The 22,722-nt window shown below is 56.9% G+C and overlaps 1 protein-coding gene across 6 annotated transcripts in view; it reads right to left on the bottom strand.

Moving 5' to 3' along the window:
• Positions 1-8,052: 8,052 nt before the first annotated feature.
• The window catches only part of CLEC16A (C-type lectin domain containing 16A), a 237,380-nt gene continuing 222,710 nt past the window's right edge, over positions 8,053-22,722 (bottom strand). For 4 of the 6 annotated variants that reach the window (XM_027961431.3, XM_060405630.1, XM_012104108.5 and 1 more), the window contains 2 exons: positions 21,398-21,559; positions 8,053-11,510 (listed from right to left, as the gene is read on the bottom strand). In XM_027961431.3, the coding sequence (XP_027817232.1) occupies positions 11,155-11,510; positions 21,398-21,559 (518 nt within the window). In that variant the 3' untranslated portion in view covers positions 8,053-11,154. Of the gene's footprint in view, positions 11,511-13,448; positions 14,938-21,397; positions 21,560-22,722 lie in introns of those variants that run through there. The other 2 variants (XM_060405631.1, XM_060405629.1) reach the window with 2 other exon arrangements.

Raw genomic sequence — 22,722 nt, 5'->3', positions numbered from 1 at the left:
GGTCCCATCACTTCATGGGAAATAGATGGGGAAACAGTGGAAATAGTGTCAGGCTTTATTTTTTGGGGGCTCCAAAATCACTGCAGATGGTGATTGCAGCCATGAAATTAAAAGACGCTTACTCCTTGGAAGGAAAGTTATGACCAACCTAGATAGCATATTGAAGAGCAGAGATACTACTTTGTCAACAAAGGGCCGTCTAGTCAAGGCTATGGTGTTTCCTGTGGTCATGTATGGATGTGAGAGTTGGACTGTGAATAAGGCTGAATGCCAAAGAATTGATGCTTTTGAACTGTGGTGTTGGAGAAGACTCTTGAGAGTCCCTTGGACTGTAAGGAGATCCAGCCAGTCCATTCTGAAGGAGATCAGCCCTGGGAATTCTTTGGAAGGAATGATGCTAAAGCTGAAACACCAGTACTTTGGCCACCTCATGGGAAGAGTTGACTCACTGGAAAAGACTCTGATGCTGGGACAGATTGGGGGCAGGAGGAGAAGGGGACGACAGAGGATGAGATGGCTGGATGGCATCACTGACTTGATGGACGTGAGTCTGAGTGAACTCCAGGAGATGGTGATGGACAGGGAGGCCTGGCGTGCTGCGATTCATGGGGTCGCAAAGAGTCGGACATGACTGAGCGACTGAACTGAACTGAACTGAGGGCATCTCTCTCACTTGGGGGGACCCAGTGGGAATGTTGAGAGCCATTAGGGGAACTCGAGGGGGTGGGAGTGGCTTTAGAGGGTCCCTGGAGGCTGTGATGGAGGGGGACAGCCTCCTCGGATGGTAACACATCCCCAGCCTCACAGATGCCCCAATCCTCATCAGCCCCCCATGGGGGGACTGTGGGGAGGACCTGGGTTTGAGTATTGTGCTTACTACAAGAGTAAGTCGGCTTTTCCCTGATCAGTTGCCCCCCTGGGAAGCAGGGCTGAGCCTCCCTGACCTGGGGAAAGGGAAAGTTCTGCAGGAGAAGGGGGCATTAGTGGAGAAGCAGACGAGGCCTGGTAACTCTAGCAAGGCCAGGAACTGTGTGCAAAGCCTGCCAATGGTGCCCAGGCCTTGACTGGGGTTTCCCCACTGAGCTGGGGTCAAGGTCAGGGCACTTGAGGAGGCCTGTAACAGTGCAAATCAACCCCAGTTCTTCCCCCCAGATCTGCAGCTGTGGGCAAGTCTTTTAATCTGTCTGGGCCTGTTTCCCCATCTGGAAAGCGTGGAGATCATAGTACCCGCCTTACAAGATTACTGAGAGGATGAAATGAGATGGATCATGACAACATGCTTAGCACAGGGTCTGATGCAGAGGTGACGCTTTGTGAAGACTAGTGATGAAGACAATGAGGATGAGGATGAAGAAGATGAGATGATGTTGAGGGTGAAGAAACTGATGAAGATGAGGCTGAAGTTGACAATGGTGGGGACGATGATGAAGGTGAGGATGAGGATAAAGAAGGTCATACAGAGGATGAGAATGAAGAAGATGATGCTGAGATGGGGATGAAGGTGAGGATAAAGACGGACGTTGATGATGATATGTGTTTGTGAAATAATAACGCGGGGCAGGAGAGCATAGACTCAACCTTCAGAACATGTCCTCCAGGTGTTTCTCACGATTACCTTGTCACCACCTAGAAGCATCCAAGGTGGATGTTTGAGCCTGGAGGTTCCAGAGCCTTGGCTGGACCCTGTGGTGGGCTGTTTATAGGGCTTCCACCCAGAAGCTGGGTGCTCCCTCAGGTGGTCCGTGCAGCCCCCTGCCCAGCCTGGGACAACCTTGCCCAGAGACTCCAGGGACCAGAAGGCATCTCCAGCTCCCCGAGGTCAGAGACGAAGGTAACCAGGTGATTCCCCATCCCACGGCAGCTCAAGGAGAAAGGCGCATGTGCTGCTGGGGGCCAGTCACGTGACACCCCTCCTCTTGGCAAACGGCACAGTTTGCCCATGGGAACTTCGGGAAGAAGGTTCTGAACTCCCATTTACCAGCAGGGGAAACTGAGGCTCAAAGATGGGAGGCCACTTGCTCTTGGTCACAGGGAAAGTTGGTTATGGAGTCAGGGATGGAGCCTGGGTCTGTCCGGCCCCAGGCTCTGTGTGTGTGTGTATAAGCAGGTGCACACGTGTGCACCTGTGCATATTTACATGAGCATGTGTGTGTGTGTGTGTGTAGCCCTTGGGGCAAAGCTGCGGGGCTTCGTCAGATTGGTGAGCTGGGTTTTTGGCCACTCTTAGACTGATCCAGAATATTCTCCAAGCAGCAATCTGGGGGTGACCCTATTAAAACCTAGGTCATGGACTTCCCTGGTGGCCCAGTGGATAAGAATCTGCTTGCCAGTGCAGGGGGCACAGGTTTGATCACTGGTCCAGGAAGATCCCACATGTCATGCAGCAACTGAGCCTGTGTGCCCCAACTGCTGAAGCCTGCAAGCTCTGGGACCCTCCCCCTCCCCAAGCTGCAACTACTGAGCTACAGTGACTGAAACTCGTGTGCCTAGAGCTGTGCTCTGCAGTAAGAGAAGCCACGGCAATGAGAAACCCCTGAACCACAACTAGAGAGTAGCCCCTGCTTGCCACAACTAGAGAAAGCCCGTGCGCAGAAACGGAGACTCAGGACGACTGAAAATAAAACGAAAAAATAAAATAAAAGTAAAAACCTAGGTCTTGACATGGTCCTTCTCTCCTCACAGTCCTGTTAGGGCACCCCACTCTCCCCTGAGAAAAGTCCAAGTGCCCCCAGAGGCCTCCCAGGACCCTGCTGGTCCCGTTACACTACTCGTCTCAGCTCTCACCCTTCCTGGGTCCTCCCCAGCCACTCCAGCACTTGCAGTTCCTCTAAGGAGCCCCAGGGCCTTTGGACCAGCTGTTCCTTCTTCCTGAAATACTCTAGTCCAGAGTCCATCTCTCCCTTGCTTCCTTCCTTCTTTGTTCCTATGTCCTTGATCTCCTTGGTTGACTTGCAGCTGAATTGGCTGGCTGGGCCCCCTTCCTCAGCTCTATTTATATTTTCTCCTGTACTCAGCATTTTTGACTCACTCCGAAATTTCTGCACTTATTTTCTTTGCTGCCCGCTTCCTCCTCCTGGGTGGTCTGCTCCAGGGGGCACGGAGCTCTGCTTGACTTGCTCACTGCTGCCTCCCCAGTGCCTAGTACATAGTAAGTGCTCAATCAGTGTTTGTTGAATAAATGTTCAAATGAAGGGAGAAGTGAAACCTTTCCTTCCTGTCCGCCGAGGCCTCCCAGGGAGGGGCTGGAGGGCCGTGGGGCTCTGTGTCACTTCTCAGATGCCATCAAGGCTGGGCAGAGGGTGCAGTTTCCCAGGTATTTGGCAGTGGTTGTCACCAAAGGGCTGTTCCCACCCAGTTGGGTTGGCAGGAAAGCCAAATCAATAAAGTGCAGGAGATAAGCAGATTCAAGAGAAGACACAGAGGGTTATAGGGCAATTTCCAAACAGTTCCTGTGAATTTGCTGGAGTGGGCGAAGGGCCTGCTTGGCCGGGCCCCTCGCACGTAGGGTGGGGGCTCCTCGCCTTGCTCTCTGAGAGGTGGAGGACATGACTGGGAGCCTCAGAGACTCTGGCTTGAGGCTCCACCACTTCTGAGCTGGGTGCCCTCGGTCTCAGTCTCCTCATCTGTGAAATGACATGAGACCTGCCATGTGCATTGCTTAGCTGGGCTTGGCCTGAACAAAGTGTCCGTTAAGCAGCAGTTGTTGCTCTTCTAGCCCCTGCAACACCTCTTGGCAGCTGCGCAACCTCAGATAAGTCACATGGCCTCTCCGGGCTGGGTCTCAGTTGCTCCTCTGTAAAAGGGCATGCGTGTGTGCTCACTTGTGTTTGGCTCTTTGTGACCCCATGGACTGTAGCCTGCCATTCTCCCCTGTCCATGGGGTTCTCCAGGCAAGCATGCTGGAGTGGGTAGCCATTCCCTTCTCCAGGGGATCTTCCCAACCCAGGGATCAAACCCAAGTCTCTTGCATCTCCTGCACTGGCAGGTGGATTCTTTACCACTGAGCCTCCTGCAAAGCCCAAAGGGGACATAATGCCAACCTCAAAGGCCACTGGGAAACCTTATAGAGGCTCCAAATGTGTTGACTGATTGGGGCTGGGAAGCTGGGTGGATGAGGACTCATCTGCCTGATGCCTGGAAACATCAGGTCCAAGTTAGCGGCACCTGGGAAGGGCTTGAGGTAAGTGAGGGGAGGGAAGCCACCAGCCTGGGAACGTGGAGGATGGAGAGGGGAAATCCCAGAGGCTTCATTGAGGAGGTAAGCTTTGAGCTGGGCTGTAAAACTGGGGTGAATGTTTAAAAATTTACTTTTGGCTGTGTTGGGTCTTCGATGTAGCTCCTGGGCTCTAGAGCGCGGGCTCAAGCAGCTGTGGTGCACCGGCTTACCTGCTCCTTGGCATGTGGGGTCTTCCTGGACCAGGGACCGAACCCCTGTCCCCTTCATTGGTAGGCAAGAGTCGTAACCACTGGACCACCAGGGAAGTCCATGGGGGAGAATTTAAAAACTGGCAGCACTCAGGCTGAGGCTGCTGTGGAGAAATGGCACACAGCTGGTGGGAGAGTTGATGAGCCAACCTTTTCTGAAAGCCACTGGGCAATTTACAGCCAGAGCCAGAAGGTGATTTATGTTTCTACGACCTATGCTCGGAACCTCTTCTAGGGATTGATAACGTAAAATGTGGACAAAGGTTTATGTGTAAAGGGGTTCTTGCCAGGGTGATTTAAAATAATAAAAGTGGAAGCAACTTTAAGGTCCACCCCTGGGCGACAGCTAATCTGAGGGATACAACTCTGAGGCAGTACTTTCTACATTCTTTGGAAACGGAGCTTCCGGTAACACGGGCAATGCCGAGACCAGGGGGCTACGTGTCAAAAGCAGGTCGTGAAATCACACCCCCTGTGTTAGGTCATTTGCTAAAAGGTATAGAATAAAAGACTGGAAGGACATCTCACAGCGTGCCCACATGGGTTGTCCCTTCATGGTGGGATTGCGGAAAATGCTAATATTTTTCTCGGCTTTGCCAAACTGTCACCAGGCCTCTGCAGTCCTCTGGCGATCAGTGGAAGCAACAGAGTAAAAGAGGAAACAGGTTAAGGAAGATAGGAGTGGAGAGAGGAGGTGGCAGCTGGAAGCTGTTCAGGGGGACACTGAGCTCTCTCCCTTGTGGTCAGTCCAACAAGCTTGTCAGGCTTACCTCCTAAACCTGTCGCAGGCCCCTTCCCTAGTGACCCCTCCCCACACGATGGGCCCCTCCTAACTATCCTTCACCTGCAGGCCCCGTGATCTCCTGATGTCCAATCACATCACTTCTTAGCTGTAAACCCTCCATGTTTTGGCTTTTTAAAAAAATCATTTATTTTTAGCTGCGCTGGATCTTCGCTGCTGCTTTCTCTAGTTGTGCCGAGTGGGGGCTATTCTCTAGTTGAGGCGCGCGGGCTTCTCATTGCAGTCGCTTCTCTTGTTGCAAAGCACGGGCTCTAAGGTGCGCAGGCTTCAGTGGCTGTGGCTGCTGGGCTCCAGAGCTCAGGCTCAGTAGTGGCACATGGGGTTTAGTTGCTCCAATCTTCTCAGATCGGGGCTTGAACCCATGTCTTCTGCACTGGCAGGTGGATTCAGTAATTCTTTACCACTGAGCTACCAGGGAAGCCCTACTTTTTGGCTTTAAAACATCCACTGCTCTCAGCTCCGAGGCTAAAGCTCCTGGAGGAGACTCGGGGCCTCGAGTGGTAGCTCAGGCAGGAGCCTTGGGCACAGGGTCACGTCAGGATGTTCCCCTGCCTTTCTGTTCGTCTTATCTATCACAATCATCTCTCTAGGAGGAGCCCGGCCTAGCACTGGGCCGCTGCAGAGTGGGACCCTTGGCACGGATATGAGGTCTGAATTAACTAGGGAGGTGGTTTCAGGTGGCAGTGACATTCAGGTGTTGAGTAAGGGTGGTTCAAGGTGGGTACTTGCTACCGTTCTGGAGGGAAGCCGGGCTGGGCTGGACGGCCGTGGCCCAGGAGGAGGACTGGTGGGGACTGGTGGGCCACGGCAGGGCTGAGCTGGGGGAGGGAAGCTGAGGCTCAGGGCGGGGGGCGGCCCCACCAGGCCTCATCTGCACACTAGGCAGCTCCCAGGAAGCCCCACCTGTTCCCGGTGTGGTGATTCAAACCTATCTTCCTTTGGAGAAAAGCACTTCAGATGGTGAGGGTTTTTTTTTCCCATCGCCCTGAAGGGCGGCGAGGAGGCAGGACCACAGAGGGAGGGGTTCCAGCAGGCGGCCAGCTGGGAAATGGTCCTCCACATGGGATGCAAGGTCACTCAGGGACAAGATGCTGCCCCCTCCCTCCCAAACACCCTTCCATCTTCCAGGTACCGTCAGAGGAGGCTGGGCTGGGCCTGCCAGTCACCCTCCCCGAGGCAGACTCCTGAGGAAACCCTGGGCCCCTTGCAGTCAGAGGGTACATGCAGCTGGGGGCTCCTGAGCCTGCCTCACACAGAACCGGAGACCAGGAGATGCAGCGACTGGCCCATGGCCACCAGGCAGGCCCAGCAAGGGGAGTGGCGGAAGCTGCCCCTGAGAGTCTCATGGCAAGAGCCCCAGGCTCCCAGGCCGCCTGCCCTGGGTGCAGCACTTCACCCTTGCAGACCCCCGGTTCTCTCCATGAGCCAAACAACCCATGTAGCAGCAGGTTCCCGCCCTTGCTTTGCAGCCTGTTCCCGCCCTTGGTTTGCACCCCAAGCCTGCAGCGGTGACCTGGCTCCAGACTCTGCCTCCTGAGGAGAGGCTGGTACTGCCCGAAGAACCGGGAGGCTGAGGAGGAAAAGGCCACGGTCCGCAGGGCACCCTCTGAGGCAAGCTGCCCACAGGACTCTCCCATTGACACCGTCTCTGGCTCTCCCTGGCCGGGCCTGGGGCAGCCCGTGGTGCCAGACTGTGAACCGCATCCAGATGATTCCAACACCCATTCCCTCCTTCCTGTAAAGAGCCTGGGGCGCTCGGCCTGGCCGCCCGGGGGCAGCACGAAATGAAGGGTGGGCTGTGCCTGGAGGAGCCCACAGGCCTGTTTCCTCATTCGCAGGAAGTGTGCGCTGCAGGTGGGTGCTTGTGGGTCTCTCCCTGGGCTCCTGGGGCCTGTCTCCCCAGCCCAGGGCCCGGCCCAGCGAGGCTCTGAGACCCTCTGCAGGCAGGGAGCCGACAGCTGCTGCCCCAAGGCCGGTCTTCCACCTTCTCTCTGGGGGGGATCTTTCCAGCAAGTGCCTTTTTCGAGACTGAAGTTATTCCAGCATTTCACGTCACGAATGAAATCCCTGGACCTGTGCTGGGCACCCTGCAGGCCCTGCTGCAGAGCGGGGTCCAACCTCAGCCCTGGGCCTCGTGGGCAGGCTTCAGGGGAGGAATCCGGGCCTGTTGGGGAAGGGAGGCCTGCTGGCGGCCAGTGTCAGGCTGGCTACAGAGCAGGGGCCCCCACCTTCTCTTGGCATCGCCTCAACCCTTGCACGAGCAGGGAGCCCCCATTATGCCTTGCTCAACTTGGGTTTTACCTCGAGGCTCAGAGGTTCCGGCTGTTTCTGGGCCAGCTTGAAGCTGGAGTGTCACAAGTTCTGAGGACAACCTGTGATGCCACCTCTAGGGATTGCCAGAGCCCATGCTGCCCGGGAAAAGCACCTCCCGGCACAACCTCACCCAACTGTCCTCGGTGGGGAGCCCAAGGTGCAGCAACATTGCACCGGGCCCCATGCTCAGCCTACGAGGCAGGGATGTCACGAGCCCATTCTCTAGCTGTGGAAGGTGAGGCGCAGATGGAGCCCAGCAGCTGACAGACTCTCCAGGCTCATGGCACCCGACCTGCCGGGGCTTGGGAACTCTTTTCGGAGGTGTTCTCCCCGGCCCTCCTTTCGGGAACTGGGGGTACCTGGCCAGGGTGGGGGCGGGGAGGACCCAGTGGCTGCACCCTACCCGGCAGCTCCGATAGGGCAGGGGTGTCAGACTGCCGAGAACCTTCCCCTCTGCTGGGCTGTGGCCTTCCTGCCACAGAGCCAAGGAGCAGCGGCCACATTCTTGCTAACTCTTTTTTTTTTTTTATTGCCAAATTCAAATTTACAAGGAAGTTCCAGTTTTCATTTCCACCCTTGTGTTCAGTACCCACGAAGCATGAGTCATGCTGGCGAGAGCAGGTACTTCCCTGGAATGGTCCCGAGGCCCAGAAAGCATGAGGTTTCTCAATCCCACTCCACCCCGGGACAAGAATTATTTACATATTTTCAACTCGGAGGAACATAAGGAACCCTTACAGTTTCCGCCCCCTGTCATTGTGACTACATTAAATATTTCTTATTTATTGCGTCTAGAAAAGAAGGTGAGTGTTGGTCCTCACCCCGCCTCAAGCCTTTTGGACCAGTGCATCTTGAGACCTTAGGGAAATCTAGTGTATGTCTGTAGAGAGGTGCATTCCGTCACTCAGCCGCTGGTTGCAGGGCAGGTGTCTGGGGGAGTGCGGCGAGCTGCCTTCTGCAGAGTAGCAAGCAGGGCAGGCCTGGAGGGGCAAGGGGGCACAGAGGGTCTGGTGCTGCAGGGTCTGTCCTGGTACCACAGGACAATCAATACCCCCTCCCGGGTGGGTGGGGGAGCACGTGGCTGTCTGACTTTGAGGCGCCCCTGCTGGCAAACCAGAAACACGTGCTTTTCCCTAGCCACTTTCAAAGCTGATATTTGGGGGTAGATGTGACCAGCTCTGCTCCTGACTTGACAAACCCAACGGGCCTGATGTGGACTTGGGGAGGGTCTCTGGAGGGACAGGATGTGGAGATGGAGGGATGGGTGATCTGAGTCTGGTACCCACGTGTCACGTGGCCATGGCCCCCGCCCACCCCAGGCTCACCAAGTATTCCTGGTTCTAACTCTCTCTGCCCCGGAGACCCAGTGCCTGCTGTCTAGAAGGGCCCCTCTGGAGGTGCCCCCACTGTTCGCTTTTCAGGGGTGCTCCTGAAGACACGGCTGTGCCCAGTGCTGCCCAGACAGTGGGGATCTGGCTGCCAGCAGGCTTTGGGCGGCCCGGGACCAACCCTGCGAGCCCACCTAGGGAGAGGTCTGCCCCTGGGCCAGGCATGGGGTGGAAGCTTGGCCTGATCGCACCTTCTGCTCAACAGCCCACGGAGGCCGGTCTTCGTTTAGCTCTCCCGCCCGGCGATGCTGCCCCGGGTCCTTCCGGGCATGTGGTCCCTGCTGGCTGAGACCTTGCTCCTTTAGAGCTTGAAGGGCTGGGTCCACCTGCCTGGGCTTCTTCCTCAGAATAATGCCACTGGCCTTTCCTCCTTTCTGCTGCTCCAAAATCGTTTCAAAAGTAGAAGTGGGGGGCTCCGGAGTGATCCTGCGCCTCATCCAGCAGGGGCACCAGTGGGGTTCCCCCTTGACAACACACACTTTCTCCATCCTTCTGTCCCCGTTGCCTGTCCTTTCTGGAGGGCTCCGCTGAAGGTCATGGCTTGTCCCTCCTTGCTGGGGCCCCTGGAATTTCTGCCGAAATGGCCCTGTCTGAGCTGGGTCTTTTCCCCTGATGGTGCTGGCTGGTCTCACCTGCCCAGGGGCTTCTGATGGCTGGAAAGACCTGTCCCGCAGATGCCATGCCCCTTCCTCGTGGGAACCGGGTGTTTCCTTCAGGAGGCTGACTCTGCCCAGGCAGGCCCTGCCTGATTGCAGATGGAGGAGGAGGCGAGGGGGACGGGGTCCTCTAACAGGTGAGTTTGCGTAGCATTTTCTGAGGCCGCTTGATAACCCAGCCCGGCCAGTGCTGACACGGTGGGTGCTCACACTCTTGTGGGAACACGTGGAAGCCAATTCTGCAAGGTCTGAACATGGATCAGTGAGGTGAGGGTCGCTTGGCTGTGCCTGGTTTGAGCAGAAAGAACATCTTGGGAGCTTTATCGGATAGAGGAGACCTGGTCTGCACACACCAAGCCCAAATGGAGAAGGAGCCAGGGGTTTTCATTACAAAACCAAACCAAACACAAATGAGCTTGCATCTTTACAGCAGCAGCTGAGAGGAAGAGGGACAAAACCCAGGCTCCTAGGACATCATGTCCTCGCTGCTGGGCAGGGGGTGACCCTTGGGGTGTTCCTGCCTGTGGGCACCCACACAGCTGAGCAGCAGCCTTGGAGCACGGTTTCCATGACCTTTTCTTTCCATCAGAGCCTCAGAGGCCAGAGTCCCTGCAGTCCCACACAGTTCTTAGGCAAGTGGAGAGATGGTGACAATTGAAGGCCATGCTGGAAAGCTGTCCTGTTTGGTTTTAGTCCAGAAGGATGGGGAGGGGACCTGACCACAGTCCCCCTTTCATGGAAAGATCTGGGTGACGCCCTGGGCTGCCACAGCAGAGAAACTTATGGCCCTCTCAGCTCTGTATGTACCTGAGGATACGTGTCTCTCCGTTATTTATGCTTAAACAATACTTTAAACTTTTCAGAAGAATTTCTATCATTCCACAGGCTCACCGGGTTAGTGAGAAACAAAGAAGTCAGAATCCCTTAAGACAATGGAGAAGGCCAGACAGAAAACTCTAAACCGCAAATCCTGGGAACTTCAAGGGAAAATGAAAACGAAATCTCTACAGGAATATTACACTTTTAACATGACATCAAACCTTAGGGCGGAGGACGTTTCTTTTTTTTTTTTTTTTTTAACTTTTAAAATAGCTGTTTTTCATCTGCTGCCAAAAGCAAGGAGGTGTTTATCGAAGTTCGCTTTTCTAGAAATTTCTACAAGAAGTGACCACGTCCGCTGCTTCTCTGCACACTGTGGGTGGTGGCAGAGGACCTCCAAGACAGGGGAAGGGCTGGCTGATGAACCGAGTGCTGCTGATGGGTCCTGCCATTGCACCCCCCCGCCCCCAGGGCCGAGGGCTCTGAGACCAGGAGCCCAGCCCCCTCCCTGAGGCGGCTGTAGGATGATCTGGGTTCCCTGGGGGTGTTGCCACTGGTCCCAGCCTGCACTCAAAGAGGTGTGAAGTCATAGGGGGATTAGAATTGGAGCAGAGGAGCCCGAGGGTGGTTTGAAGTGCTCCCTGGGGCCGAGAAGAACTGTGGCTGTTCCCGGAGTGGGGTCAGCCGGTCCAGGTCCCTGCCAGCGGGGCCGCACACGCACACGCACACGTGCACGTTGAAGGTGGCCAGCTCAGGGCTCGGCGGGGTCTGCTGGCTCTGGCTGCCCAGCCCCCGAGCCCGGGGCCTCTGTGGCCACCGTGGCTGGCGAGGGTGGCGGCGGGATGCCGGTGAGGGCGTGGAGGCTGTGGTGGTCGACGGGCGGGACGAGGGTCAGCGACTCCACGCTCAGCGTGTCTGCAGCGTCCTCGCAGAGCAGGGAGATGGTGGGCTGCTGGGCGGGGGTGAGGCTGGGCGACAGGGTGACGGGCTCCATGTCCGTGCTCCTCGCCAGGCTCTTGCCGGGCCTGGCCTCGGCTTCTGTTTCGTTGACGATCACCAACTGGTCGGGGAGGTTAGGCTGAGGCTGCTCTGTGATCATGGGGTCATCTGGGCAAGGAGGGGAGAAAAAAGAGAAGCACGCTCAGCTCCGATAGACTCCGCTAGCGCTGGTACCCTCTGCTCCCGTCCTGAACAAAGGCCCGGGGACGTGTGGGTGGGAGATGAAGTGTGTGGGGGAACCAGCTTGCCTCCCCTCCCTCCTTCTGGGGACCCATCTAGGTCTGGGGTAAGTCGAAGCCCAGGGTTACCCTGACTTGTGAAGCAAGGGACACATTTAGGGGCCTGTGCAGAGTGGATCCGGAAGCCCAGTTCCCTGTGCCAGGAAGCAGCCTAAACCGGCTCTGAGTATGAACCACCTGCCTGGGGAGAAATACATGTTTAGTGAGAGAAGGGCTTGGGTGTGCTGATCACCGCAGGCCATTTCTCAGAGTCTATATTTGGTAACAGTGCCCAAGAAGGAACTCACTGCAATATTAAAAAAAAAAAAAAAGAATTCTATAGAACTTTTCAGCTTTGCAAAACTAGAACAAGACTTCGGACTGTGGTTCTCTCGCCTGCTCCTGCTCTGAGTGCTGAGTTAGCACCCAGCAAGGGGCTGTGATTGCCAGGCCATTTCTATGCTGAGGGTCTCTCCCTTTCCACCCCCCCATGCCGGGGCCACCGAGAGAAACCACGTCAGGAAGGAGGGGTGGCCCAAAGCGGTTATTTTTGGAGCAGCAGTTTCTTTTTTTGGTGCTTTTTGAAATCCGTTGATTAGATTACAGGCGAATGGCTTATTTGCTTTTCAAAGAGGAGCAGGGCTGGCAGAGACACCAGCTGGACTGGGGCTCCCTCATTGGAAACATCTGCCAAGACTTCACATGCCAGCGATCGGAAAACACAGATGAGAAGCCTGTGGGCATCTCGCTTGGAGAGCAAATCTCCCTTGTTAAAGATCCTGGGGTCAACAGGGCTTTGAGCACACTGTGTGGAGAGGGGAATCCAAAAACACTCTGGGCCCAGGGATGATGGCAGACGTTGTTTTTTTGGTTCAATGTGATTCCACTTAAGTGAGTTGTATTTTTTTTTAAGTTAAGCCAAAACAAAACAGAACCGCAAACTGAACACAGAGCAAAAGAATGGAAAAACCAAGTGCAAAATAAAACCGAAGGGCGTACAGAATGGGATGCAAGAGAGGAAAGAGGGTCCCCAGCGTGGAAAGAAAGCACAAGCAACAGATGGGGTTTCCCAAAGGACACATCGCTCCTTCCCAGAGGACCCCCACCCCGGGCACGGCGAGCTCAGAAAGGCCCCAGGTCACTTCTGCACAAGGTCCTTTTTCTTTTCCCCCCCAGCCCTTTTTTTTTTTAGGAGTAGGTCCACAGAATACCACCACATGGGGCTTTGGGATGGGGTGGTATCGGTGGACACGGGTGAGCACTGGTGGAAAAAATGATTCAAGGTGCGATCTGAGCCCAGAAATGCTGAGTAAACAACCCCACACGCTTTCTGGTTTCTCTGAATTTCAGTGAATCTGCTCCACTCAGTAAGGACGCCTGGTGGTGATGGGCTGATTTCAGGCCTTGGGCTCATGTTGGGATGTGGCGCGCCCTGAATGTGAGGCTCTTGAGCATGGGGCTCACCTGCTCCGGCAGCCTCGCCTCGCTTCACACGAGCGTGTCCAGGAACTTATTACAGACGGACTCACGTGTGGGCTTAGCTGCTAGCGAGGCAGTTTAGAGATGACTAACCAGCCAAACGGCACTTCTGTGCCATCTGGAGACAGAGCTTCAGAGCACTTCCTTCACGTTTTCTGCAGAATTCTCCAGGAGAATTCCCTCTTTGCTCGGGTCTGCACTTGCACGCAGATTTTCAAGAGGCTGGCAAACCTCATTCCCTGAGTCCTGCCCGGGTTTCTGGTGGTGAAAACGATCAAGCGTGTAGAAAGGCTGCCGTTAAATATGTTAGGAAACAAACCAACAGATGAAGCAGTGCACACAAAAGTGGTTTCTTTTTTAGGAAAAGAACAACTTTATTAAAAGGATCCATTTGTCCCCTGAAAAAAAGCCTCTTCCTATTTTTTTAAAACAAGAAAAATAAACTTTTCTTATCCACCGTCTACAACACTGTTCTTTGTTTCTACCTACCTATCGATCATCTTCTGTCTATCACCTATTTCCCATCTATCTATCTATATCTGCCTACCGATTTTTAAACTAACACAGCTGCTTCCTGAATGTTAGCTCCAAATTTATACATTCAGAGAAAACTTCTACATTCAAGGGAAGATTACCCAGGGAGGACACTGTTCCTGGTCAAGCACGGACCTGCAGTGGTCACTGCGGATCCTCTGGCCTCGCTTGCCTGCTGGTGTTTCTGAGCTCCGAGGGCACAGGTTTGGGCCTGACCCAGGAGACGAGCGGAGGCCGGAGCCGGAGAGCCCGACGTCCAGTTCCCTTGAGGGGTGCTCAGCCTCCCTGTGGTGCTGCCCCGAGTTGAAACCAAGGCAGCGGGTGCCCTGAGTGCCTGGGTGCCACCCTCGGAGGCTGATGTGCAGCTCCAGGGCTGACCCTAGTCGAGTGGGTGACATGCTCAGGCTGGGGTAGGTGGGACTGAGCGACGTAGGGAAGAAAAGACAGCAAGTAGGAGGGCAAAGCTCAGGGGAGGCAGCTTTTAAATGCAAGAGAAGGCAAAGGCTCCTGTCTGCCCAGCCGGAGGGCATGGGGCAGGGGGCACCCTAGGGGGAGCACCGCGGGAGGGTGTAGTGACCGCAGCCCACAGACGGCCCTATTTGGAGCTCTGATCGCAAGAAGGGAGAATGGTGGCGTCACGTCCACCAGTGAGCTTACGAGTGAAAGGACTTGGCCTCCGGCTGGCATGTGATGGAATCTACGGCTTGATAGGAGCAAGGCTGAGGAGAGGGCGAGCGGGGTGGGGGTGGGGCGGGGAGGAAAAGGAAAAGAAAAAAAAGCAACTAGTTGACTTCCTCGTGGCTTTTTGCAAATTCTACTGCCTAGCCCTCATGGCCTAACTGGGGGACCTTGGGGGGAAGGGGCTGGAGACCCCCTTAGCTCAGGGCTTGTGCCTAGTCTGGTGCGGTGTCTCATGGAGGGCGGTGTTTCCAGACTGCCCGGCTCTGCCTCGCGGAGGAGCTGACCCAGCTGCAGCCCCTGTGTCAAGGGTCAGGAGGTTTGGTCCTCAGGTGGGATGAGGCCAGAAGGGGACCAGAGCTGAGGAAATGGCTCGGGTGGACGGCTGGGGCTCCCTGTGCCCTCGCCCGGCGTTCTGGGGGTCTGCAGGAGTTGGAAATGCAGCGTGCGGGGCGGTGGCGGGGGGCGTCGAGGGCCCAGGAGGCTAACGGAGGAGACCTGCCTGCAGTGACCGAGCCAGAGGTGCCGTGACAGCTGCCGATCGAAGCACTAAACCCAGTGGCCGCCGTGACTGTCGGCCTCCGACAGGCTGAACACTCGCCGGCGTCCTTTCCTGCCACTCCTGACTAGAGGGAAACACAGCGACAGATCACAGAGAGCTCGTAACAACCGCACAGGGAGGGGGACACGGAGGGGGACAGAGAAGTGACGGACGCGGAGCATCGACGACAGCGCGGGGCGGGGGCGGGGGCCGGCTCCGGGGGGGCTGCTGACGCGGCCCCCACGCAGGGGGACACCCCGCCCCACCCACCAACCCCGGGAGAAGGTGGGGGCCAAGACGAGCCAAGAACCACATCATCTGCTCGTGGGACTCAAGCAGGTAAAGACGGCGGAGGTCTGTCCTGTTGGGAAGGAAAGCCTCGGGGTGGTCAGCAACACCTGGTCTCGGTGATGGAGGAACAGAACTGCCTGCGGGTTAAGATGAAAACCCTGCATCCCTGGGCCCACCTGAGGAGGGAAGGGTGTGTGGTTGGGGGATCGCAGTTGATGCAGTTAGAGAAACAAGTGGATTTCTGACCCCCACTGACAAGGCAGCCCCTGAAGCCACCAGCGGAGCCTCCCGTGACCCCTCCCCGGTCAACCCCTCCCCAGCTGCGAGGTGACGCTCCACCGGCCGCCGCGCTCTGCAATCCGCTCCTTTGAAACCAAGACTGAACCACAGCAGCAAGATCTGAGGGCAGGCGCCAAGCGGCCAGGGGGTGGGTTCTAATCGGCTGCAACAAATGTGTTAGGAACATCTCCCTGGGGAGGAACCAACCGCCCCTTCTGAGACAAACTTGCCTTGGGGCCAAGCTTAAGATGAACGCCACGGGGTGCAACAAGGCGAGTGAATGGAACTGCTGGCTTAAAAGGGGTTACAACGGCACATGTGATGTTAGGTGTGTTTTACCACACTTAAAATTAATGTCACGGAGAACACTGGGGAGGAGAGAGAAGACGTTTGACTTGAGGTTTTGTCCAAGAGTCCTGCCCGCCTGTGGTGCTGGACGTCAGTGACCCACAGGTTGGCCCTGAGCTGTCTGGCGCTCAGTCGGCCCAAGTGGGACCAACTGGGTGCTTGGGGCTGAAGGTCACAGGTTCAGATAATTGTCTCAGGGAACAGGTGAGGACGGGGAGGGAGGGACTGGGACAGGCGTCCAACACGGGGCCACCAGGAGCCAAGCTCTTCAGTCTTCCTATAAACGCTCGGGGAACAGTCACAGGGACCCCAGCTCAGAATTCCCTGGGCCTGAAGATGGACACTGGAAAGAGCGGCCTTGCCTTCAGTCTGACTTCATTTCTTAACAAAAAATTTTCCATCATCCTCCTCAAAGTCACTCACCCGGAACACAGGTGAAACGCAACGGACTGAAGGTTGGAGGCAGAGGGGCTGTTTGAGGAACTTGGTGTGGGCAGAGAGCTCTTAGAGGAGGCTTTCTTACTAGAGTCCCACAGTGTGCGCGTGTGTGCACGAGTGTGTGTGTGTGTGTGCACGTGAGCACATGCATGGGCATAACCCAGAAGACACTTCTAAAGTGCTCCTACTGACCCTACATTTGGTCCTAAAATTTCGGCTCTAAAACTGGGTCTCTAAAAGAGTTCTCTCTTTCCCGCCATGCTTTCTTCAGTTTCTGTTTCTAAAAAACCATAAAATGTTTAAGGAAAAAAAATCTCCTCATTCCAAACCCACGATTTTCTCCCTGGAGAACGAGCCAAGGCCCACGAGGCTGGCTATGCTGGAAGAGCCAGCGACAAGAGGCCGGGTGTCTGGACACCTCTGCAGCACAGGGTGCCTGCTTGGAAAGACCTGAGGATCCCAGCAAACTGTCTTTAAAGGACGGTGGGAACAGGTGGACCCATGCATCAGGTGTTGAAACCAAACAATAAAAGCCCCTCGGGGCCCAGCTTTAACAGATAAATAATTCGCAATGAGAATAGAATCCCCGTGCCCCAGCTCTTTCTGGTTGGCTCCTGTGGGTACCACAGAATTCAGATTCGACCTCTCCTTCAGTCTGGGGCTTCCCTGGTGGCTCAGACAGTAAAGAATCCACCTGCAATGCAGGAGACCCAGGTTTGATCCCTGGGTCGGGAAGATGCCCCTGGAGAATTCCATGGACAGAAGGAGCCTGGTGGGCTACAGTCTATGGGGTTGCAAACAGTCAGACAAGACTGAGGGAATACACTTTCACTTTCACTTCAGCCTGGGAGTCTCTTGGCCCTGATTTGAGGGCCTTCGCTTGCTAAGAAGCCACTCATGAGTGTCCACGATCTGTCTTTGGTATGTAAAGGAGACTCAGAAGCAGGTGCTCCACGCACAGAAGGATATCTGTGGGCCCCTGGCAAACTGGTGACCTGTCTAGTCGGGTCCCTTCCCTCTTCTGGTGGCGGTCCCTCTGCCCGTGCGGGCCTGAAGCCTCAGCTGGGGCCTTGGGCCTGATGGGCGTGGGGGCTATTTCTTGGAGACAAACCAGCCCTCGGGTCTGTATTTGCAAGAATGGAATTGATAGGTAGATCCCAGAGAGGTGGGGGAAAGGAATGGACTTGTCACCAGCCAGATTCTGGACTGGGCCTTGGGGAACTGACCCAAAGGCCACCTTCTCCAGGGAGCCCTCTAGTCAGCCCCTCATTCTTGGGCTTTTGCCCCCAGTGATGCCTCCTCTGGGAGGCTTAGGCCCTGCCCGCAGCCCCCAGCTCATAGTTTATAAGCTCTTGGGCAGGGTGTGGGGCTAGGTTGGTGGAGAGACCCTACTGAGTTCAGGTCTGACGCCCATGTGACTGAAGGCCCCATGGGAAGCTGAGGAAATTCATGTTTGGGATAAACATGGGCCTCTTTCAAACCCAGGCAGGAAACGCAAGGTCCCTTGGGCTGGACCAAGGGTGGAGGCGGAAAGCACAACAGAGCATCAAGAGAGTTTCACGCCCTCCTCCTCATGGCTGAGGACCTGCGGCTGTCTGGGTTCTGTTCTGTGGCTAACTGGGGGGCCGTTGGGCTCCGCCCAGCAGGAGCTGAGCAGTGACCTGGGCCTCTGTGAGAGGGCCGAGGCTCCTCGTCTGGCTCAAGAGCAATGGTGAGCTTCGGGAGGGGAGATGCCTGTACGTCTCCAGCCAGGAGCAGGACCAATGCCCAGGTCTCAGGGGTGCCCCCTGGAGGGACTGGGGACAGACGCAGGGAGGCGGCGAGGCTTGCTGGGTCATCTCCGCGCATGGGGCAGGGCTCTGGACCTCGGAGGCCAGGTTCCTATCTGGGCACCCTGCTACCTGCTGCAGCACCCTGGCCAAGCTGTGAGACCCCTCCGAGCCTCTGTGGTTTTTAGCTGCTCAGTGTGAGGCAGAGGGTGGCAGAATTCAATGGGTGAGTGTCTGTAAAGTGCTTCTGAGCTGCACGCCTGACCCTGGATTTGGGAAGCAGCATCTACTGGGGCGCCCTGTGGCCGGGTCACACCTGGAGGGCTGGGCGGTGGGGGCCTAGGCCACACCGATGGCTGATAGTGTGAAGGTCATCTCTGCTTTTCATGGACGAAAGAGAAAGTGTTAGTCCCTCAGTCGTGTCTGACTCTTTGTGACCCCATGGACTGCAGCCCAGCCTGCCAGGCTCCTCTGTCCATGGGATTCTCCAGGCAAGAACACTGGAGTGGGTAGCCATGCCCTTCCCTTCTCCAGGGGATCTCCCATTTTCTTTTCCAGGGAATCTTCCTGACCCAGGGATTGAACCTGGGTCTTCTGCATTGGCAGGTGGATTCTTTACTGTCTGAGCTACATAATTCCAGGTTTCAACCCTATGGGTCAGAGAAAAAGAACACTGGGTTCATCTCCTGGTGGACAGCATCTCCTGAGTGCTTTTGTGACCAAACTCTGACATGCACAGTGTGGCTTCAGGAGCACAGAAGCCCTGGGGTTTGCTAATTCCAGCTGCAGAGGGCCTGGCAGCTGCTCTCCACCCTGGGAACTTTCTGGACTCAGAAGGCTCAGAAACACACACAGTGCTTCTGATCCAGCACTGTGCCCTCAAAACCCACTTTGGGACAAGTGGCCCCCATAGCTGGGCTGCTGCTGTTTGCTGTCCAGGCTGGATGGGGTCGGGGGTGAGGTCCTGGCCGGAGCTCCTGTCCGGCTGACCCTGCGGGGGAAAGTCAGATGACTTCCAAATCGGAAGCCTGAACACTGGGCCACCACCCGGGTGGACATCTAACCAGGACATGGGAAGAAGGGCACCCATCCCAATATAACCCTCCCCTCTTCTTTCATCTAGCAAGGCTAGGTAGGACACCAGGCAGAGGCTGGCATCCTCTGGGTAGACCTGTCCCTCCAGGGAACCTGGAAACCCCATGGGCTGTTTTCTGGATGGACTTGGTGGCTGAAGGCTGGCCTGGAGGTTTGGCATCAAGAGAAAGTGACCAGAGAGCCTACTGGGGCTTGCCGCCCCAACCCCGGGGCACCCTCTCCTTGCAGCGATCAACAGCCAGCTCCTCAGTTGAGAGGGAAGCACCAGCCGCCCCACAGGCAGGCCCTGCATCAGGAGGTGAGTTATTTCAGTGTCTGCAGAGATCTGGGCGGGCAGGCTGGGCCCCAGGCTTTTACTGTCAGGCAGCATAAAAAACGGGGCCACCAATGCCTGCCTCTGCAGGCCTGCCGGGGACACACCGATCGGGAGCAGACAGCTGGGGGCTGACCATCACTCATCTACCCGACAGTGGGCTAACGGCCCCCGCGTTTCGGAGATGAGCAGACATGTCATTGGCACCGAGTAGGGGATGGTGAGGGTCGGGATGGAGGCCAAGAACAGAGACACTGCGCAAAGTGCAAGGGGCCAAGGGGCAGAGCCCCAGGGCCACACTCAGCTGGACCTCTGCACACCCAGGCCCGACTTTGACAGCGTGGTTCTCTGCTGGCTTCAGCTGGAGGCAAAGAAGTGTATGGCTCTTTGGTTTGTTTAGCTGTCAGCTGTGCCTCCTTAAACGGGAAAGGAAGGTGTAACAGTGGCACCAGAAAGAGACTTTTCACCCAGAAGGCAGCTGGAAGTCTGTGTGTGTGTGGTGCACTTGACACAGACACAGAGCCGTGCACACACCAGAGCACACGGGCACACACGTGGCACGCCAACACATAACCCTGCTCTTGGGCCCTCAAAGCCAGCACGAGCCCAGGCTTCAGGGGGAGGCTGAGGGCTGTCCTTGGCTTCTGAGAAAGCTCTGTCTGGATTTCCCAGCTATGAGCCTGGGAATGGCAGCAGCAACTGCCTGGACATGCAGCCAACCTTCAGTCGGGCTCAGAAATAGCTCAGAAAGGGCGGTCGTCTCTCCCCGGGGTTGGGGCAGGGAGGGGAGCAGGTGCTGAGTGGAAGAGGGCTCTAAGTGAGGTGGCTTGAGGGTGACCTTGCTGCTGGGGCCCTCGTGAAAGTCCGTCAGAGATGGAGGTAATGGATACTCGCGGGAGGAGGGGTGGGGGTGCCCTGAGCCACAGGCGTGGAGACCAGGCGTGGTTAACCCTTTGCTGAGAACAGTGGAAGCTGAAAACTCCGGACAGAGGGGTCGGCGCCCAAGGGGATCTCTGCCTCTGGTGTTGAGTGGCTGGTGGCCCGGGGCCCTCAATTTCCTGGCACCATGGTGGCTCCCACCTTGACACTCTGCTTTTGTCAAGACCCACCAATCCATCAGTCAACAAGGGCGTGCACAGGTGTCCCTGAAATAACAATGAGTGGGGTCTTGGGAGGGGACCCCACAGGAACAGGGAATGACACTGAGGGTACCCAGATGGGGTGCAGACCAGAGCTATGGAGGTCCCCCAAATCAGAGGCGTCTGGGGCCTCCAGGCCCTTGGCTCACTGGCCAGGGTGTGAAGCAGCAGGCAGGCGCAAGGCCCTGCTCCCCTGGCTGTGCTCAGGGGCTGTGGTGCTCAGGAAGCAAGCCCGGCATCTTCATTTCTGGGACCTTACACACTGCAGCCAGGGGCTCACGTGTGAGGGGCTCAGAGAGCTGGGCAGACCATGTGCGTGTCTCACCCCAGGCTCCTTGCACACAGGGCCTCTCCGTGCCACACCTGTGCTTGCGTCAGTTACAGGAGGGCAAGCTGTGATTCCCGCCCATCCTGACAGACTCCCAAAAAGGCCGGCAAGAGGCACCCCCTGGTCACAGACGACTGGACGGCCCCAAACATTTAAAGAGGAAATTGGTATGTTATGGAGGGGAAAAAAAAAAAAAAATTAGCAGAGACACAGTTCTTTTGCCAGAGTTCAAAGCATCATGTCTGGGAGACCCCTCCTCCTGACACCTAAGACTCTGGAAGTGACAGTGGGATGAATTTAGGCTGGGTCGCCCACCGCCCACCCCTCCAGCTCTGCGGCCCGTGGACCAGCCCGTGAAGAGAGCCATTCCTCCCCTGCTGGGGGCTGAGCCAGCCACCCACTGCCGATGGCACGATGGAGTGGATGGGAATCCCGAGTGGCAGGGTCCCCAGACACGGTGGCAAGGGGCAGCCAGGGGCCTCAGGTGGAGGGGTCGCAGCGTTTCCTCAAGTCCCCCCCACTGCACCGTGTCCCGCGGCCAATACCTGCAGGGCTCTGGGCGGCCGAGGGGGTGGACGATGAGCTGGCGCCTCCGGAGCCGCAGTGGCTGGCACTCCCGCTGCCGCTGGGGCTCCCACTGGCCGATGGCGAGGGCGAGGACAGCGAGGACGAGCTGTGCTGGTTTATGCACTGGGCCACGGCGAAGCCTGCAAGGCAAGGCGGGAAGCTGTGACCCAGTGGGGCCACCAGCCGGCCTGGACGGAGGGGTGCCACCTCCCCAGAGACTGTGTGTGAGGCCACGGGCTGGTGGGGGAAGCCCCTGCCTCGAAGAGGAGGGCTAACTGACCCAAAGCCAGCTCCTTCACAGTCTGGGTTTGCTCCCTAGAATTAGCTGAACCCGCCCGGCACCGGACGGGCCTGACACACTTCGATGTCATTTCATGGGAAAGGGTGCAGACAGCCATAGACCCCAGAGTGCATGTGTGTGTGTGTGTGGCGGGGGGGGGTAGATGCTGAGCCATAAATCAGTGCCTGATGCTGGCTTAGCATCACGCCAGCTGCACCCTTGAAGGGGACAACACAGCCTTGGGGCTCAGAGGCGTCCTGGTGACGGTCGCAGACGCGGGCCACTCTCGCCATCAAACTGTGGGGCCTCCGCTCACGTGGCCGAGTCCTGCCAGAGGCAGGGTGCCCAACCCGAGCTCTGAAACCGCCCTGGGTGGGAGGTGAGACCCTGAAGATGCCCCCTGCCAGGGACTTGGCTCTGCCCTGGCAGGTCTGGTGTCAAGTTTGGTGCCTGAGGGACGCAAGTTCTGGTGAAAAGCGGGCAATTATAGTTTGGCTTGGCCCTCTGAGCATCTCTGGGGTTAAGGATGGGGCTGCTGCCTGCCCAGCCCAAGGGAGCGGAAGGGCCCCAGTTTGGAGACTCGCAGACCCTGGCAAGCCCTGCCTGGCTCAGCGCCAGGATGCGCACCCAGTGTCTATCCCAGCTGCGAGCGCGAGGGGTGTGGGTCACTGACCTTTCCCCACCCGGCTGCTGCAGGGAGAAGGACCACCCAGCCTGCTAGGCCCTGGGTGCTGGGCACGTGGTGGGAGCGGGCTATTCTGAACGAGCCGCCCCGGAGCGCCCGGAAGGGGACCCCTGTCCCCTGTACAGCCTGCTTTTCTAAAGGGACATGGCTCCTGATCTTATCCACGAGCCTCCCAGGAAGCTCCCATGGAACAGACTTCTCGTGGACGCTCCTGGGAGCCCAGGCAGGCTGTGCTGGTTCCTGCTGCAGCCCCCCAGGAGCTCTATGCCCCTGCTTCTGCACCAAGCTGGGGTGGGGATGCGGGCAGGGCCTTCTCCCCACTGACAGCAGGGACTCTG

Source organism: Ovis aries, chromosome 24, assembly GCF_016772045.2.
Source record: "Ovis aries strain OAR_USU_Benz2616 breed Rambouillet chromosome 24, ARS-UI_Ramb_v3.0, whole genome shotgun sequence".
NCBI lineage: Eukaryota > Metazoa > Chordata > Mammalia > Artiodactyla > Bovidae > Ovis > Ovis aries.
The sequence above is the reverse complement of the archived record's forward strand: the minus strand, read 5'-3'. Positions and strand labels throughout refer to the sequence as shown.